Below are 20,751 nucleotides of genomic sequence, written 5' to 3' on the forward strand. Positions count from 1 at the left end.
TGATAACATCACACGTTCACAACAACGACAAACATATGTCAATCTCGGTAAGGTATAAATTTGTTAGTCTGTAAACAACTCGTATTTCAGAAGAAAACTCAAACCATTATGAAATAAGGAGATGTAGTGCCTATGAGACATTTTTCTATCAAAGACAAAATTATGTTTTGTCACAAAATGCCTTATAAAATAGACCATCATCAGATACGCTTAATATATATTTTGGTCCCGGAAGCATACTGTTTTACCCGTGTCCGTATGACCGCCCGTCCCTAACTCGGTATATATAACTGAGGGTTTATTCAGTTTATTTCTTATTGCTAAGTTTTGAAGATTCAACTTTAAATTATGCACCAGGTGTTAGTATATATACCAAAAGTGCGCATATTGTCAGGATTTTTGTTTGTTTTTTGTTTTAAATGTCAGGTTGCTTAATTTGGCATTTTGATAATATATAAATGCACGCAGAATACATAGCCCTGCTTACTCCTTCTATACGACTACACGTACAATTTCAAGCTTGAACTTTTATATTGCGCCGAGTGTTTTACTTATATAGAGAGTGCATATATATTCTCAGGATTTTATATTGTATAATTTTTCACGAATGACAGAATGTTGAACTTTGTCTTTTCAAGTGAAATTTTGAATACAATTTGTAAGGTGCCTTTATATATTATCAAAATGTTAAAATGAGCAAACTCATTACAAAAATCACACGTTTACTCCATACAGTATACTTGATTAAGAATATGTATTTCATCAAGATATTGTTTGTATCTATCATTTTTTACAACTAAAAGAATGTTTAACCTTTTTTGATGGTCGCATTAAATGTGTCTTTTAAACACAACTATTTCTAATTGTATTGAATCGTCCTAAACATGCATGAAATATTTGACACACGGAAGTTGCGGTGGCATCACCCTTGTCTAATTTGGCTAGTAGGGTAAGTTGGAGATTTGAATTTCTTTATAAGCTAATTATGCACCCGTTTGGACGAAATGTAAGTAACCGGACAGGGGAAATGAAAACAAAATAACAAACACCATTCAGATCCCGTTAGACATATGTTCATACCTCTCCGTAAAAATAACGTTATTTGATATGCAGTAGCGTCATCCCTTTTCTGTCAAATTCTTTGCATATCGGTCAACTTTGACGCAATTTATCTAAAAAACAGGGATGGTATAAACATGTTTGTTTCTATAAATGCACGGATTCAGAATACAATCATTGATATTCTGTTAGTTTTTAGTCTTTTTCCGTATATAAGAGATCATAATGATTGAATAAGTGACGACGCTTGGCGTATTTATGAGGTCGTTTTCATTAAGCCTACTATGACATTTATTAGCACTTTCTTCAAGCTTTGTATTATCTAATTTAATAAAATAATCAATTTCCGGCTCACTTTTATTATTTTTTTATAAACATCTTTGTCTCCCTTACCTACCCCTTTTCTCCTTTCTCTCGCCCCCTCTCTCCTTTCCCCCACCCCCTCTCTCCTTTCTCCCACCCCCTCTCTCCCTGTCTCCCTTTACCCTGTCCGCCCCCTCATATATCAAATTCGTCTATTGCTTTACCAGTACATGCAGTATGTAGGTGATTAATACCGCTCTGGATCTCATTCTCAGTATACCCTTTTTGTGCTGAGGCAGCGTAAAGCAAACATCAATTAATCAATCAAATTCTGCAGATTTTCATTGGCGAAAAATTCAAGTAAACTAAAATCTATAATGTAAGTAAAAATCCAAATAATTACTATAGTACTCAGTTCAGTATTTTTGTGATTTTACTTTTTACTATAGTTTGTCAATTATAACAGGGACAGTCTATACTAAGTATAGACTGTCCCTGATTATAAGAAGCTTTTATTGGAATTACATTACTCTCTATAGAGTTATACATGTCAGTGTTAATATCGAATAAGATTCAGTTTTCAGACTTTATTTTCTCTCTTCCGTAATCGCTGCAGATATTATAATTCATAGTAAATAGTCAGCAAAACGTTTGACACTGATGTCGGCGGTTGATTCAATATTGAAAACCGTAAGATGACAGATTATTTGCCGTCAGCACTTATAACCTTTATGTTTTTAGCATTGATTCCGTGGGGTGTTGATGTTTGGATATTGGCAGACACAACCATTACAACGGTTTTCGGTTTAACGATGATATTTTCCCCAAAACATTTCCTAAGCCGACAGGTGAGCTATGTATCATTATCATAAAAGAGTTCAGGTAACGGTCATCAATGGTCATTGACTTACAATAGTACACAGTCAATGAAATTTTGTATTGTACATCGAAACGGCCTGCAATTACATCGGTTAGTTTGACCCAAATAAATGTAAACATGTACATGATGTATACTATGGAAAAGGGATGGGGTGGGGGATGGGCATAGGCCCGTGGGTCTCTTCTAATATGGAGGTTTACACAAAAATGCTACTGAAATGGGTGCTTTTTTTATTTTTTTCTATGAGGCCTTCCTACGATGTAAAAATACATGAATAACTACATGTACCAGAACCTTTTAAAACTTCTGAAAAAAGATTGGCAAATTTATCTTTTTTTTTTTTGTCACATAATGAAATTTTATCTAACAAGTATTGAAATGAAACAATGCTGATGTGTATAAATACATCTTTCAGGATTTATTTGAAAAATAAAACCCGTTTTGCTATTTATCATTTTTATTTACATACCAAGGTACCAGATTTGGGCTCAAGACATTTGTGCTAAATCAAAAGTGTGTCTATAGCGTCATTTGTGCTTAAAATTTAGGAGTCAAGTTTACATTTGGGCTAATTATTTTTTTACCTGGACAGGTTAAATTTATCAATATCAATATTTTATATGAAATATATAAGATATTAATTAAGTTAAAAAAAAATCAAAAATGCAACCTACATAAAAATCCGGTCATTGGAAAACCATACTAGTTTGAAAAGAAAAGAACTTGAAGTTTTGCAACATTTAATTGGAATGATTTTACAGTTTTTAACATGTTTAAAGGCTATTAGATTTAAATTTGGGACCAGAACCAATCTTTGAGAAAAATCTAATGGATGTTCTTTTTTACAACTTAACATAGCTGTTTCATACCTTCACTTTGTACATAGTTTAAACAATATTTAGTGCTAGTAAGACTTGTCTTTCTCAAGATCACATTTTTTCAAAACCCCATGGTAAGCAGGGTGTTGACACAACAGACACTATGGGTACATAAAACAAGAACATGTTATTAATACTGTATCATTTATTACACATAAAATATTAATATATGACTAAAATATAGACAAGGCGCTGTGTTGAAGGCCGTACTTTGACCTATAATGGTTTACTTTTACAAATAGTGACTTGGATGGAGAGTTGCCTCATTGGCACACATACCACATCTTCTTATATCTATATATGTAATTAACCAATGCATGGTATGATTAGCCCAAATGTTGACTTTAAAATTTATCCCAAATATCTATTTGCCATTGGCTCAAACTAAACATATTTTTATCCCAAATGTTACATCAGTTAGCACAAATGTGCATCACCCCAGATTTAGACATTTTAAATTAAAGGCTAAAAGCTTAAACATTGAAAAAAATGACAGTCAAAGATCTAGAAGTTCCAAATTTTGAACTTCAATTATCTTGAACCAGTTGAAAACAAGACCTGTTGATACTAATTGTAATGCTTTTTTTTATTTAATGTTTACTTATTCAGGGTTATACCTGGTCTATATACCAGCTTTGATAAGTGTTTGGTATTACTATAAATTTTCACTTCTTCATACTATGAACATCAAAATTATTTATTTTGTAAAGATATTTCCTTTCTCCATTTGAACTGTACACGTATACCTAACAACAAAATTATTTTCATATACCTGTGTTTAAAGTAATTGCAAATGGCTGATATTTTTGTTCAAGCTTATTGTTTTTCTTCAATTGTTTAACATTTCACAGCGGTATAACATGTTACTTTAATTGTTCTTCCCTTAGTTTATTTAGATTGTATCATAGATCAAATTTATTTGTTCAGTGTATGTTCACTGGTGTTAATATGTCTTTTGATTGAGTTAAGCCATTTCAGTTGATATTTTATAGTGTGTCTTTCTATGTTGTGATGTTACACTATTGTTTCAGATAAGGGTGAAGGTTTGGTACCATTGAAACGTTTAAATCCGCTGCAATTGTTTGCACCTGTCCTAAGTCAGGAATCTGATGTTCAGTAGTTGTCGTTTGTTGATGTGGTTCATAAGTGTTTCTCATTTCTCGTTTTTTTATATAGATTAGACCTTTGGTTTTCCCATTTGAATGGTTTTACACTAGTAATTTTTGGGGCTGTTTATAGCTTGCTGTTTGATGGGAGCCAAGGCTCCGTGTTGAAGACCGTACTTTGACCTATAATGGTTTACTTTTATAAATTTTGATTTTGATGGAGAATTGTCTCATTGGCACTCATACCACATCTTCTTATCATGCTTATATCTATAGTAACCTATGTTTCATTTTGTGTTTTTTAAAAGATCTCATCGCGCATAACAACATACAAAATGTCTCACAAAATCACAGAAATAACAATAAGATTTGAAACTGTGTTCACTCTATTAAGTTTCAAATGTCTTTTTTCCAGACAAAAGGAGAGTTAGATGATGTTCATCTACATATGTACAGAATGTGTGGTATAATGCTTCTCAGTAGCACTATGTTTGCTTGGCTAGCAAGGAAGTCAAAAGACCAAACCATTACAAGTGCTATACTTTGGGGGAGGGTGGTGGTGAGTATCATCAAAGTCCATTCACCAAATAATAATTGAAACAAAAGAATTAAATGTACAAACTGACCTTTGATTCAGATTAATGAATAAATCTTGACTGTTCATGAAGTTCTGCATATGAGGGTTTAATTTGGGGGGGGGGGGGGGGGGGGGTCTTCATTTCTGTATTCTTTAATTTTTTATGCCATTTCTCTATTCATTATATTTAAGAACCCCTTGTCATTATACACTATTCTTTTTTTCTTTGATTTTGTTTTTTGCCACAATTTTCTTTTTTTTTCACCCTTTATTTTGTAAAGCTGATTGAGACCCTCAAATACAAGGGTTTCTTATCGTCTAGTTGCAAAGTTGCGAGTTGAAAAGACTGAATTGCGAGTTTCAAAAGTCGAGTTGCCAGTTACGAAAGTCGAGTTGCCAGTTACGAAGGTCGAGTTGCGAGTTACAAAAATATTATGTTTCTCTAATTTCTTAAGAATTATATATATATTAACAGTCCTATATATAAGCGATCGTGTCGTCTGATTTTTGAAACAGAATTTTCAGGTTTACTTCACATTAATTTTAATAAACAAAGCATACATGTACCCGAACTTAGTTATACACTGCATGAGGAAGGGTCCCGGTATTTTGATTGCAGGATTTGAAAGTGTTATGTGATACTTATTTATAAGAGTCTATATGTTGCAAAGTCATGCACGCTTAAATTTCTTTCATGGGAGCGACATTGTTCATTTTCTAAAATAAAACTAGATATACTGTAGATATAAGACGAAATGTATACTGTACGGAAAACAAATCAAGCATAAGAAAATAAATCCTGTAGACAAATGAAATATACTTGCAAATTATCGACATCTCACAGAATATGGCACTGTGTTAGGCCTAAAGTAAATACTTATCAAAGGTATCAGGCTTATAATATTTTCTACGCCAGACACGCATTTCGTCTATACAAGACTCTTTGGTGACGCTTGAATAAAGGATATTCATTAGCATACCAAGTGCTAACTCTTCGTCTTTCGCAAAGGTTTAGGGTGATATAGGCACAATTGCACATTTAACTTAGGAAAATATCTCATGAATTAGTCAGAAATGCGATATGCTACATGTATGTGCTTTATGTGATAAATTAAATAATTTTGAACTTTGTTAACTTTGTGATTCAACCCCAAGTGGAGAGTGCATATATATATACCAAATAGTTAATCCAGTTGTTCAATGTATGTATATCGCTGTGTTTTCAGCTAGCGCTGTTATCTGCTCTTTGGTCGGGTTGTTGTCTCTTTGACATATTCCCCATTTCCATTCTCAATTTTACAACGCAAAAATAAGCATGCTATAGATGTCTTTCTATGGCATTATGGTAACTTCCTGGCATAGGAGATCATAATATGGATTTTTTTTTAATTTGGAAAGACATTATTCTACAATAAGCTATACCACTGTACAAAAATAAAGGAACAGTTTTAAGGAATGTTATGGCGTGTGTTTTTACGGTATGAGCACGGAAGCCTTGTCTGTCACAATTTTACTTTTTTACCTGCATGCAGCCTTGATACAAATGTTGTAGTTTCAGATATCAGCTGGGTAATGTACATTTTTGTATGATTAACCCGTTTTTTAGAAAGAAGTTACATATTCCAAAAGTGCGTCATTTGTCTCTTTTACAAATGTATCTTTGACAGCTACATGTATAGAATAAAGAATGGAATTGGGGAATGTGTCAAAGAGACAACAACCCAACCAAAATATACAAGTCAACCCAAGGCCACCAATGGGTCTTCAACACAGCGAGAAATCCCACACCCAGAGGCAACCCTGAGCAGGCCCCGAAAACAAAGTACACTGATCAAGAAAATGGACGCCATTCTATGCTCCAAAATATATAGATAAACCAAAATTAAAAAATATACAAGACCAACAAAGGCTAGAGGTTCCTGACATAGAACAGACGCAAAAATGCGACGAGGTTAAACAGGTTTTATGAGCGCTTAACCTTCCCCCTTCACCTCTAGCCAATGTAGACATATATAACTTAAACGTCCACAATTTTGAATGTCACTGCCAAAGAACAAATTTAGGGTCCCTAACAAATATGACGGTGCTAGCTAAGAAATTTAATAATAATTAAACTACAAGCCATCCTCTGTAATTCAAAAGGCTCTCTGTTTCTTCAGAAAATAACCATATTTTGCATAGTGATTATGTAAGCAATCCATTAATTTTTTTTACACAAGACTCAGATGAAGTCCAAACAACAAAAAGAATCAACAATAATGTATTCAATTCTATAAGCAAACATCATTCAAAAATGTTAAACATGTTAAAGAGGTACACCAAAAAATTAAAATAGTTTTCCCCATTTTCAAGCAAATCTAATTTCGTAACTCGCAACTCAACTTTCGTAACTCGCAACTCGACCTTCGTAACTCGCAACTTGATCTTCATAACTCGCAACTCGACCTTCTTAACTCGCAACTGGACTTTCGTTACTCGCAACTGGACTTTCCTAGCTCGCAACTGGACTTTCGTAACTTGCAACTCGACTTTTGTAACTGGCAACTCGATACTGGACAACAAGTAAATCTCCTCATATATATATATACTAAAATGTGGATTGACATGTACATCATCAGTCTCACAGAATAAAGAAAGACAGGTGAAACATTGCATTTTATTACTCTTTTAGAAATTTCATTCAAAAGAAATGAGTTTTAATCACTGTTCTCCTTGATTTCTTTTTTCATATGTTACATGTATATGAAGACTTTCAAAACAATGCAATGCATACTTATAAATAGCTAAGTTAGTATGACTAAAATATTGATGTATAATAGTTGGATTTAAATGTTTAATGAGACAACCAATTTAAAGTCTGCAGTTTGTGTAACAAAGATAAATTTTCAAGAATTTGTTCAAATTAAATGAGAATCTATGTAGTTGGTGTCAATTTTATTTTCTATGAAAGTCTTTCAATTTGTTTTTGGTCTGTTTGATTACTTTTGCAGGGAGTGTCACTGTATGTAATGGCAAGAATCCATGGTTATTTTCAAGTTTCAAAATCTATCAAATGGAATAAACAGGTAATTGTCAAATGATTAGTATCTGTGTTTTTTTTTTAAACATAGAGGAGTACTGGTCAGAAAATAAGTGCCTTGAACATGTTGAATTGCTTTTACAATCAAATTGAAAGTTTAATAACACTACATTAATTTCTGTTCACCAAATAGTACTAAAATCCTCTTTGTAAAAATTGTGACAGGTGTATTATTTGTTTAATCATTATCATGATTATGTAAATGTTTTGCAGATGACTCCATTTAGTTGCATTCCTAGATCTGGTTATGTATAAGACTTCTAAAGATGGAACCATTTTATATAACTTCTATGTAAACATATTTTTTTTAACTTTTTAAGTTTAGAGGTCAATACAACAAATGATGTTATAAGCATAAAAATATATAAAAAAATATTGATAGTGTAAAAATAAAGTAATATGTAGGAAACACAAGTAAAAAAAATGTACAGTACTTTCCTTATTTATCAATAAGTGACAAGGAAATCAGACAATGTCTAGAGTTTTATTTTTTATAACAAAATTTTGTCCATTCTTTGAATGACACCAAAGGTTGATTTTTGTTAAGTTTTATAAGTGTATTCAGTTTGCAGATATTAAGAGACCTATACTCTTTTTCTTTGCTGTTGTTGTTTCATCGATAAAGTTGAGAAAGGAAAATTAAGAATACTGAAAATTAAATTGACTCTTTTTAACAATAATAGCAGATACCTTTATGATATCTTTCTGTTGCAAAAGATGTTGATCCGAATGAACTTCAGATAAATAAAGCTAACAGTCAATATATACTTTTAGAAACCTGGAAGGGGGGATCAGAAGATTTTAAAATTGAAGGCTATAACATTATAGAAAACAAAAAAAGCCAAAAGACATAGTGGAGGCATTATAGTCACGATAAAAAAACAATTTTACAAGGGGATTTCTTATCTTAATTATGCTACGTCATCCCAGAATAGATTATGGTTAAAGCTTGATAAGTATTTCTTTGGACTTAAACAAGATATATATCTTTGTGCTGTTTATATTCCCCCTTTTTCATCAGCACATTATGATAGTGACTTAGAAAATCTTGAAAATGAAATAAGTTCATTTTTGTCGAGCCTGCGACATTTGTCGCAGAAAGCTCGACATATATAGGGATAGTGATCCGGCGGCGACGGCGTTAGCTAACTTCTTAAAAGCTTTATATTTTAGAAGATGGAAGACCTGGATGCTTCATACTTTGTATATACATGATATAGATGCCTCATATTACGAAGTTTCCGTCAGTCACATGTCCAATGTCCTTGACCTCATTTTCATGGTTCAGTGACTACTTGAAAAAAAAAAGCAGATTTTTTGGAATGCTATATTCTCTCTTATTATAAGTAATAGGATAACTATATTTGGTATGTGCGTACCTTGCAAGGTCCTCATGTCCGTCAGACAGTTTTCACTTGACCTCGACCTCATTTCATGGATCAGTGAACAAGGTTAAGTTTTCGTGGTCAAGTTCATATTTGAGATACTATAAGCAATAGGTCTACTATATTTGGTGTATGTAATGATAGTAAGGTGTACATGTCCAACTGGCAGGTGTCATCTGACCTTGACCTCATTTTCATGGTTCAGTGGTCATAGTTTAGTTTTGGTCTGTTTTTCTAATACTGTATGCAATAGGTCAACTGTATTTGGTGTATGGAAATATTTTACGATGTTCATGTCAGTCTGGCAAGTTTTATTTGACCTTGACCTCATTTTCACGGTTCATTGCTCAATGTTAAGTTTTTGTGTTTTGGTCTGTTTTCCTAATACTGTATGCAGTAGGTCAACTATATTTGGTGTATGGAAATATTTAATGATGTACACGTCAGTCTGGCAGGTTTTATTTGACCTTGACCTCTGCTCATTTTCATGGTTCATTGCTTATGTTAAGTTTTTGTAATGTGGTCTGTTTTTCTTACACTTTAAGCAATAGGTCAACTATAATTGGTGTATGGAATGATTGTAAGGTGTATATGTCTGTCTGGCAGGTATCATCTGACCTTCACCTCATTTTCATGGTTGATTGGTCAATGTTCAGTTTTCCTGATTAAATTTTTTTCTTAGATACCTTAAGCAATAGGTCAACTATATTTGGAATGATTTTAATGTGTACATGTCTGTCTGGCAGGGTTTAAATGACCTTGACTTCATTTTCATAGTTCATTGGTCAATATAGAATTTCCATGGTTTGGTCTGTTTCTTTTATACTATAAGCAATAGGTCATCTATATTCTGTGTATAGAGGGATTGTACTAAAGGTGTACATGTATTTCTGGCTTGGTTTATCTGACCTTGACCTCATTTTCTTGGATCATAAATGTTAATGTGATACTTGTAGTAAAACTTTATATGTAGGACTATCAACATAAAATCAATGGTCAGTATAGTAGGCGAGACATTTCAGCGTGTGCACTCTTGTCTATTGAAGGACAAATTATGTTAATTGGGGAATTTACCGGTAATTCTAGAACTGCAATGAAAGCAGATTACATAGAAAATGACTCAGATGAAATTAAATAATTTTGATGGTATTGACCTTCTTCCAGAGAGCTATATAAATGATATTGAAATCAGAGCAGTAAACCAAGATAACACTTTGAATACATTGGGGAATAAATTACTTGAATTATGTTCGTCCTCAAGGCTACGTATACTCAATGGCCGTTTTTTTGGGAGATTCCCTGGGATATTTTACTTATATGTGTAATACTGGGTTCAGTACAGTTGATTATGCCATTGCAAATGAGAGTCTCCTGCCTGAGGTAAAATACTTTAAAACAAATGACTTTACATATTTATCAGATCATGTTCAAATAAACTTATATATGAATTGTTCTATTATATCAGATACATGTACGAAGAAATGTTTAGATGAAAAGAGATGGCTTTTGATTAAATCGTACAAATGGACAGAATTGTCATTTTCAAAATTAATTGATGTTCTATCAACAGAAAATGTTAAAGAGGAAATTTTAGATTTAGAGATGCAACATTTTCATAGCAATAAACTAGGCATTGATGGTGCAACTGAAAAACTCACAAAAATTTTACAAACTATTGCAGAAAATACATGTAAAGGCATATCTAAACCAACTAAAAAGAAAATGAAAAAAATTAAACAAGTATGGTCAGATAAAACAGTATATGAAACAAAAAGACAAATAAACTATATAGGAAATAAAATCAAGAATAACTTTAATGACAAAAGTTTAAAACCTAAATATTTTGAATTATGTAAAAAACTAAAAAAAAGTGATTAAACAGAAAAAATTTGAATATCACCAAAAACTTTATAAATCACTTTCTGATAATTTTGAAAATAATCCAAAAGAATACTGAAATGTTCTAAAGGCAATAAAAAAGAAACCAAATATTGAAGAAGATATTCCTGAAATTTTAATGAATGAAAATAAAATCATAAAACATTTTTAGGATCAGGGTACACCAGCATCATATGATAAACCCTTTGTAAATAAACTGGAACGTGCATTAAACATTCTTGAGGATAATATTGAATTGAATATGGAAACTGATGCACCAATTACATTTGCTGAGGTAAAACTGGTCATTTCAAATCTTTTAAAAAGTAAACAAATCAGCAGGTCCAGATAGAATTGTGAATGAAATACTCAAACATTCACAACCTGTGATAATTAATTCTATTGTAAAAGTTTTTAATTTGATTTTAAAGACATGTAATTATCCAGATTCATGGACATTATCTTTCATGATCCCTTTACATAAAAAAGGTGACAAGTTAGACCCTAATAATTATAGAGGAATTTCTCTTATAAGTTATCTACCAAAAATTTTTTAATGCCATATTGAATAATAGGCTAATCAAGATTGTTGACAAACAATTAAGTGATTGTCAGTTTGGTTTCAGAGAAAATCACAGAACAGCTGATGGCATCTTTTTATTGAAGTCCTTGATTAATAAATATTTACATAAAGAGAAAAAAAAGATTTATGCCTGCTTTAAAGACCTGAAAAAGGCTTTTGATTCAGTATGGAGAACTGCTTTACTTTATAAATTATGCAAAATGGGAGTTGGCAGGTCTTTTTACAGAGTTATAAAACAACAATACTTAAATACTAAATCATCTTTGAAATACAAAGATTATGTATCAGAAGTTTTTAATATTGCTAGAGGGGTTAAACAAGGAGACACCCTGAGCCCCACTTTATTTAATGTCTTCATAAATGATATTGTAAAAAATTTTGAGGGAAATGATTCAAGTCCCCTTAAGCTTATAAATAGTAAGGTGGGATGCCTCCTTTTTACGGATGATCTTTTGATCCTGTCAGAATCGAAAGAGGGTCTTCAAAACAGTTTAAATAATTTTTAATTATATTGCAACAAATGGCAACTCTCTTTAAATACAAACAAAACAAAATCCATGATTTTCAGTCAGTCCAAACAAAATGGTGAAACATCACATATTTACTATTAGATTGAAGCCAAAGAGAGCGTATCAGAATATTCATTTTTGGGAATGTTGATAGATGTAATGGAAATTTATCAAAAGTACTTTAGAGCTGACAAAAAAGGCAAAAAAAAAAATGTTTTGCAATAAAATCCTATACTAAACCATTGAATAATCTACCTATAAAAGTAGCAAATAATCTTTTTGATTCTTTAGTAAAACCAATTATGACCTATAATTCAGAAGTAACATATTTGGATACATATATTTCTTTTCATAGAGCCATAAACAGAGCCTTATCTTTAGGAAAACAAATTAATCAACTTGATTTTACAGACAAAACCCCTATTGAAAATATGCATCTTAAATTTTGTAAATCTACTCTAGGAATAAGAAAAAATGCATCTAATTTAGGAGCAAGAGTTGAATAAGGAAGATTGCCTATAGAATGTTTTATTAAAACACAAACCCTTTTATATTTAGCTAGACTATATAATAATAATATTAATCCATTGATAAAGGAAGCTTTTTCTCTAGCACAGTCTCTAGACTTGACTGGAACTTATTCATGGTATACATATGCAAAAAATATTGTTGAAGAGACTAATATTGACCTTAATATTCTTTCTACTTGTAAGGACATAAAAGATGTAAATAAAATAAAAAACGATATAAAGTTAAAAATGAAAAATAGATATGAAGATTTAATTGAAACTAAATTTGAAAACATTGATGATAAAAGTAAATTTTATCTATATAAAAAAATTGAAAAAGATTGCAAACTAGAATCTTATCTAAATATATCTAATTTTCAGATAAAGAGATTGATCACTAAATTTAGACTAAGTGATCACTCCCTCTTAATTGAAATGGGGAGATATTTTAAAATCCCAAGAGGGGAACGACTTTGTCATAAATGTAAAATACTAGAGGATGAGAAACATTTTTTACTCTATTGTGATTATAATAAAACACTAAGAAATGCCTTTTTTGAACACATATGTACTGAAAATAATAACTTTAATAACTTAAATGAAGAAGAAAAAATTCATTTTTTTACTAAATCCATCAATGCCTTTACAAACAAATAAGTTAGGATCCTTCTTGAAAAAGTCATTAGAACTCAGGGCAGGGGACTCTTAACAGCTTGTTTGTTTTTAATAATTTTGATGCTGTTTTTTTTTTATTGTGTATGTTTGATATGTATGTATATATGTTTATTGTGTTAATACATGTTGGTCACAAACTGTAAAGTTTATACGACAATAAAATAATTGATTTGATTTGATTTGATTGTCCATTTTTAGACACAACTTTATTGAAAAATTGAGACCAAAATATATGACAAAAGAGACTCAAGTATTTGAAGTGAGCATGCTACAAAGAAACCTCTAAGGCAATCACACGGAATGATTTATTGATCATATGAGAAAGTACATTAAAATCATAATCTTCTAATTTTAATCTGGTGGATCAATTTTGATCTCCTGAATTGACATTTTGTGATCTTCCCTTTGAAAATACACTCAATAACACTGCTAATCAATATTTCTGCCATCAAAATTCATTGCTTTAATAAATGGGGTTTAAAATTATCATATCTTAAATAGAGAATAAATTCATATTTTTGTTAAGTTCATACATTTTAAAAGTTTTTACATAACAGGTGATAACTTTTCATGAAACAATTTTTCTTTGTACATTGTACATGTATATGTTTGTGATGTAATCATAGCAAGAAGCAGTTTTGCTATGTTTGCTAATGTCACATTTGATGTGTTGCATTTTCATTGTAGGCTCTTCTGTTTGGTATCTATGGAGATTGTTTATGGTTGCTTGGAAACTTTATTTACTCAATGAAAGTTACAGATTTTGGAAAGATGACCACTAATTTATCTAAAGCTGATTTTTATCTCAAGTCTGACTTTGTACAGTGTATTATGTTTGGCATAAGTTTCTTTGTAATGCCAAGGTTAATGCTTGGATTTCAGGTAATAGTTGTATACATTTAGATAGAATAAGATCCAGAGTTTAAGATTTTCAACTGAATGAAATAGATTAATGGGTATATGTCCATGCAACAGCAGCCTAATGATATAAATGAATGATGTTTGGTTGCACAATTTTTAATTTATTGTCGGAAATTGACAAATTTAACCATTACCAAGAGGTAATATCTGTTATCTTGGATGAGCTATGTTTTGAATTTTTGGTGAATATATAAGGTGATTAAAGCCTTTAAATATTTTATATCATTTCAAGATTTTGCCATCCCTGAAATGAATTAATTGGTTTGCTATTAATCTACTTACATTCAGAGAGTAGTAGTCTAAGGAAAATTAGATATTCTTCCTATTTGTACATTTTTAGATCATTTATCATTTTTGTTATAAATTTCTTCTGATTCCCAATGTTTTTAAAATCTTATATTTTAGACTACAAGGACTCTGAATCATCTACATTGTACATTGATTAGAATGATGGCGGCATTTGTGTTCAATACAGGAATAATTGCTTGGAAAAGTTGGCATTTTGCAGAGAACATCGATAAAATTTGGCATTTTGTGTCTAGGATTATGGTAAGGATATAGCAGTAGTTTAACGAAAGAAAAATAATTTAAATGTTAAAAAAGTTGATTGTATAAATTATGTACAAGTTTGGATCAACTACAAAAGGAGGACACTTCATGTCATGTCTTTTATGAGCTCACCTGGCCAGTTTGAGCTTTTCTTAACACTTGGCATCCATTGTCTGTTATTTAAGCATTCTTAGTAACTAAAATCTAAATGTGTATGTTAAATTAATTCAAAGTCAATGAAGCATCAAGATATAAGATAGGAGGTCACTTAGTAGTGATATAGAACCCCAGATGCTTAACTTTATGAGTTTTAAATTAAACAAACCAGTATAACACAATAAAAAGATATAAAAGTAAAATGCATCTAAGTTTATGTGTAATTTCATGATAAAATTTTTTAAATTGTATATTTCCATTTATTATAGGGAAATAGTGGACTTGTAACAGCACAGATCTACGCACAGTTTACAACATCATCATGGACTTTGTGGCATATTTACTTTGGAATGATTGGCATGTCCTTATGGTCAACAAATGCTTCCTTTGGGTATTTTATCCTGAAAAACATTTTGGACAAACAAATAAGTATTGGTAATCAGAAACAAACATTGAAACAGGAATAAAATATATAATTTTATGTTTGATATTTGTGGCTGTGATTTTTGTGTGACTATAATCACTGATAATAATGAAAACAGTTTGGAAAAAAACTAGTAATGGTAATCAAAATCAAACTTTGAAACAGGAATAGAATTTAAAATTTTATTTGATATTTTTGGCTGTGATGTTTTTATGACTACAATAATAAACGCAATTGATTTTTTTTTAATTTTGTATCATACATATGGTTGTTGTCCAATTGACCTGTACTCAACATCTTTCATTCAGATCAAAGGAAAATTGCTGGATCCTTTATATTGTAGCAAGTTATCCCCAAGATATTTTTTTTATAAATGCTCTAAATACTAAATATGTAATATTCTTGTTATTTATAATAATGTGCGCAATTGTTAACATTGATATTTATTATATATAAACTACTGTCAGTATAGTACTGCTCTGCATTTATTGTTTATCAGTCAATGAAGTAAAAATTGTGTCTCCCCTTCCACAAAGGGAGACATTGCCTTTTAGTAGTATTTCTTCTTGTTCTACCTCTCATACAATCTTGACTGAGCTCAACTTTTCTTATTTTTTGGCATTGAGTTTTGATATTTGGTATGAATTTGTATAACCCGTGTTGGGATATCAACATGACCTTTGACATCAGAGTCAAAAGAATAGATATTTTGGGATGTTATTGTGTCTGGGACTTTTTATCCTTTGACATAGGTTTTTGATATTGGGATCATGGTACACAATCTCAAAATGATGTGTTTTTTACCATTGAAGATTAAATATGAAAAGATGGTAGCTGCAGGTGTAAGTATGTATATTGAGATGAAAATACAGTACCCCTCATATCATTAAATTGCTTATTAAATAGATTGATTGATTGTTTGTTGCTTAGCGTCTCGTGATAAATATTTCATGCATGTTCAGATGAGAATGAATTAAGAATCAGTACAATTGATAGGTCCTGTAGTAGAGGCTGTCCAGGATGAAGATCATGGAAATTTTAACTGTCACTGGAAAATGAGGGTATCTTGGATAGGGACAGAAATTTTGCCTTGCAACAGGCCCCCTCTCTACACATGGCATCGTATTAAAGGTTTCCATTAACCGGACGTGGCTGCGTATTTATACATCCTGCACAGCAAAACGGACGTGAGGGGTGATCTCAGATGCTCTGGAAAGGTAAGCAGATTCTGCTTCAAATGTGGCACTTGTCTTGGTGCTCGTGTAAGTACAAACTCAGTGATAAGTCTAATTCAGTGATGTCATATGCAGGATTGTGAATACAACAATTGGAACATATTCGTCATCATCTGTTAAACAGATATTCCATGACGGTCAACAACTCAGGATTCCTTCCATAAAATTTCAAAGGGATGACTTCAACTGCCCCACTTGGAACCCTTGTTTTTTTAGCTTCTTTGTAAGCAGCCATCTTCTATCAAGGAAATCATGAAAGGTAATGCAAGCTCTGGAATATCGTTTCAACTTGGAGATATATACTTTGTATGCAGGCACTGCTGGAATGTTGCTACATAGAAATGGAAAGTTCGCAATTGGGAAGCTGTACTCTACCGATTTTCATTGTTAATTTCTAGATGTTAGTCAAGATATGAGGCAGACTTTACTGTATTTTTTGTCTCCTTTTATTTCAAGATCGATGGAATAGATGCATTCAACATAGTCACCCAACTTTGAATTATTTAGTGAGAGGTGGAAAAATATTTGAAGGTCCCAAACTCTTTGCAGATGATCTTCCAGTATGATGCAGCGAAAGCCAAGAGGAAAGCTACCGTTTACCTTCTTTGTACTGGTAATGATTAATATGTTAGACAGAAAGACAGAGTTGTCAGCCTTATTTTGGTCAACTATGTAAACCTAAACTGGTGTTCGTACTATTAAAACCAGTGTCAATTCAGATGTAGCTTCCTAAATGCTCAGTTGAACCCCAAGCTGTTTATTTTAGTTTTCCTCAAACCGCATCGTATTTTAAAGGCAACTAATCTAATCAGAATGACTACACATAAAGTAATCATAGATTGCAAGAGTATTCTCAGTCTCAAATTACCAATATACTCCAGAATCTTGTAAGGACTACAAGCTGCTCCTTCTGAGACAGAGTGATAGCTTAGGAACACCATTTAATCATGTTGATTACTTCTTTTGATAGCTGTGTTGACGAAGAATTATCAGCACTGTTGCACCCTACTGTAGATCGGTCTGTGAGTAGGACAACAGCGTATCAGCCTTATTCCATGTTGAACTATTTTCAATCTACAGCTAGTTATGAGCCTTCCTGTTACCACCAGTTAGTAATCCTTTAATCTGTATATGCCATCTTAAACCTCTTCATCTTTACCACCACCAATCTTTGATTTCCCCAAAGAATAAGATCTTCACCTACGAGGTCACGGTTCCGTCATTACTTATTCACATAGTACAGACCAATAGATGTTGAAAAATTGTGTAAAAAGGCAGTCAGAAACTGAAATTTTGACATACAATATACTGATGATGTTGATTTCTCAATGATCTAGAAACGCTTCTTACAAGCCCAATGGATTTAGTTTCATTAGTAAGATTCATCATTTATCATAACGAAGGGTGGATGAGGCGGATAATTTTCTGCACATTAGATTTTTTTGGGGGGGAGGGGTGGCATACCAACAGTTTCATCACTTATAACACATCCAGTCGCTGAATGGGACAATGCACCTTTGAATCAGCAAACAATCCAATTCTTCATTATCATCATCATCATCATCGTCCTCATTCTTATTTTTTTCATTGACATCGTCGTCCTCTTGAATAAAGTAAACCCAATCTTTAAAACCCTTGATGATTAAGTAAGACTTAAGATTTGTAGTAAGGTACTGGCTAAGGAAATAAAAACCCACACTAATTAGGGGTTACTGAAAATATTGTAATGAAAACTATTTGGTCTTCACATTTTTCTGTATATTAAAAGAAAACCATTCTTTGAATATTTTCAAAGATTTTTTAGCTGGTTAATATACATGTACATATACATTTTCTGAATTATTTAATTAGAGTTATCTCCACTCTATCGTATTAAGCAATATTGACTTCTTTTGGCCTCATAAAATATGTCCGATATTCACTTATGAAATGAAAATAAAACGTACGTCTGAACATTTCCCCCTCCAACCCAAACATTTGAAAGCCAAATGGACATAAAAAAGCCACATTCATCTTAGGTCAACTTATCTGAGAGAGTTCAAACCTTAGTTTCTTAATACTAGTGATTCATTAACGTAGAATATAAGAAAAGTTTATTAAAATTCAAGTCAGTACCAAAGTACTAATGACTTGATGATACCTTCCGGGACTATTAACATTCCACAAGCACTTGTTTCAAAATGATCCTAGTGTCGTTTTCCCTGAAATGATATTGTATTGTAATCTCCAAGCATAGAATTGTCAAATGAATCAAAGAGAATTAACAAATATGATAAATTTAATTGAAAGTTAACATAACTGAATTGTTGTAATATTTTTCATTATATACAATCATGTAGTTATGATAGCTAAGACATTGTAAATGCTAGTTTGATGATAACTGATAAATATTTTACACTTTGTATTTTTTTATTTACACTGAAAAGAATATAAACTTTTATTTAATTTTTAGTAAAATGATGCCAAAAGGGGCCAAGTGAGCTTTTCTCATCACTTGGCGTCCGTCGTCCGTCGTCGTCCGTTAACTTTTACAAAAATCTTTTCTGAACCTACTGGGCCAAATAGTTTCTCTGAAACTAGAGCATTTAGTGCAAATCTGACATGGGGTAAAAAACGTTCATCAGGTCAACATCTATCTGCAAAATGTTCAAACGCATCAGACAGCCCGTTGTTGGGTTGCTGCCCCTGAATTGATAATTTTAAGGAAATTTTGCAGTTTTTGTCGAGCCTGCGACTTTTGTCGCAGAAAGCTCGACATAGGGATAGTGATCCGGCGGCGGCGGCTACGGCGGCGGCGGCGTTAGCTAACTTCTTAAAAGCTTTATATTTTAGAAGGTGGAAGATCTGGATGCTTCATACTTTGTATATGGATGCCTCATGTAACGAAGTTTCCGTTAGTCACATGTCCAATGTCCTTGACCTCATTTTCATGGTTCAGTGACTACTTGAAAAAAAGATTTTTTGTAATGTTAAATTCTCTCTTATTATAAGTAACAGGATAACTATATTTGGTATGTGTATACCTTGCAAGGTCCTCGTGCCCGTCAGACAGTTTTCACTTGACCTCGACCTCATTTCATGGATCAGTGAACAAGGTTAAGTTTTGGTGGTCAAGTCCATATCTCAGATACTATAAGCAGTAGGTCTAGTATATTCGGTGTATGGAAGGACTGTAAGGTGTACATGTCCAACTGGCAGGTGTCATCTGACCTTGACCTCATTTTCATGGTTCAGTGGTTATAGTTAAGTTTTTGTGTTTTGGTCTGTTTTTCTTATACTGTATGCAATAGGTCTACTATATTTGGTGTATGGAATGATTGTAAGGTGTACATGTCTAGCTGGCAGGTGTCATCTGACCTTGACCTCATTTTCATGGTTCAGTGGTTATAGTTAAGTTTTTGTGTTTTGGTCTGTTTTTCTTATACTGTATGCAATAGGTCTACTATATTTGGTGTATGGAATGATTGTAAGGTGTACATGTCTAGCTGGCAGGTGTCATCTGACCTTGACCTCATTTTCATGGTTCAGTGGTTATAGTTAAGTTTTTGTGTTTTGGTCTGTTTTTCTTATACTGTATGCAATAGGTCTACTATATTTGGTGTATGGAATGATTGTAAGGTGTACATGTCTAGCTGGCAGGTGTCATCTGACCTTGACCTCATTTTCAAGGTTCATTGCTCAGTGTTAAGTTTTTGTGTTTTGGTCTGTTTTTCTTAAACTATAAGCAATAGGTCAACTATATTTGTTGTATGGAAGCTGTACATGCCTGCCTAGCATGGTTCATCTGACCTTGTCCTCATTGTCATGGTTCATTGATCAATGTTTAGTTTACTTGGTTAATGTTAAGTTTATGTGACAGTTGTAATAAAGCTTTATATTTAGGAATATCAACATAATATCAATGATAAGTAAAGAAGGCGAGACATTTCAGCGTGTGCACTCTTGTTTGGATATTTTGAAAATTCTAATAAAAGAGGGACGAAAGATACCAGAGGGACAGTCAAACTCATAGAGCCCGTTGTTGGGTTGCTGCCCCTGAATTGGT

The 20,751-nt window shown here is 32.2% G+C and overlaps 1 protein-coding gene across 1 annotated transcript; it reads left to right on the plus strand.

The window, feature by feature from the left end:
* Positions 1 to 2,013: 2,013 nt before the first annotated feature.
* LOC127730184 (uncharacterized) lies at positions 2,014 to 15,945 on the plus strand. The gene is made up of 6 exons (XM_052238448.1): positions 2,014 to 2,210; positions 4,642 to 4,785; positions 7,794 to 7,868; positions 14,109 to 14,303; positions 14,748 to 14,891; positions 15,317 to 15,945. The coding sequence occupies exons 1-6, from the start codon at positions 2,058 to 2,060 to the stop codon at positions 15,512 to 15,514; spliced, it is 909 nt and encodes a 302-aa protein (XP_052094408.1). The 5' UTR covers positions 2,014 to 2,057; the 3' UTR covers positions 15,515 to 15,945.
* Positions 15,946 to 20,751: the final 4,806 nt, after the last annotated feature.

The sequence above is a fragment of the Mytilus californianus genome, unplaced genomic scaffold (genome assembly GCF_021869535.1).
Source record: "Mytilus californianus isolate M0D057914Y unplaced genomic scaffold, xbMytCali1.0.p SCAF_2, whole genome shotgun sequence".
NCBI lineage: Eukaryota > Metazoa > Mollusca > Bivalvia > Mytilida > Mytilidae > Mytilus > Mytilus californianus.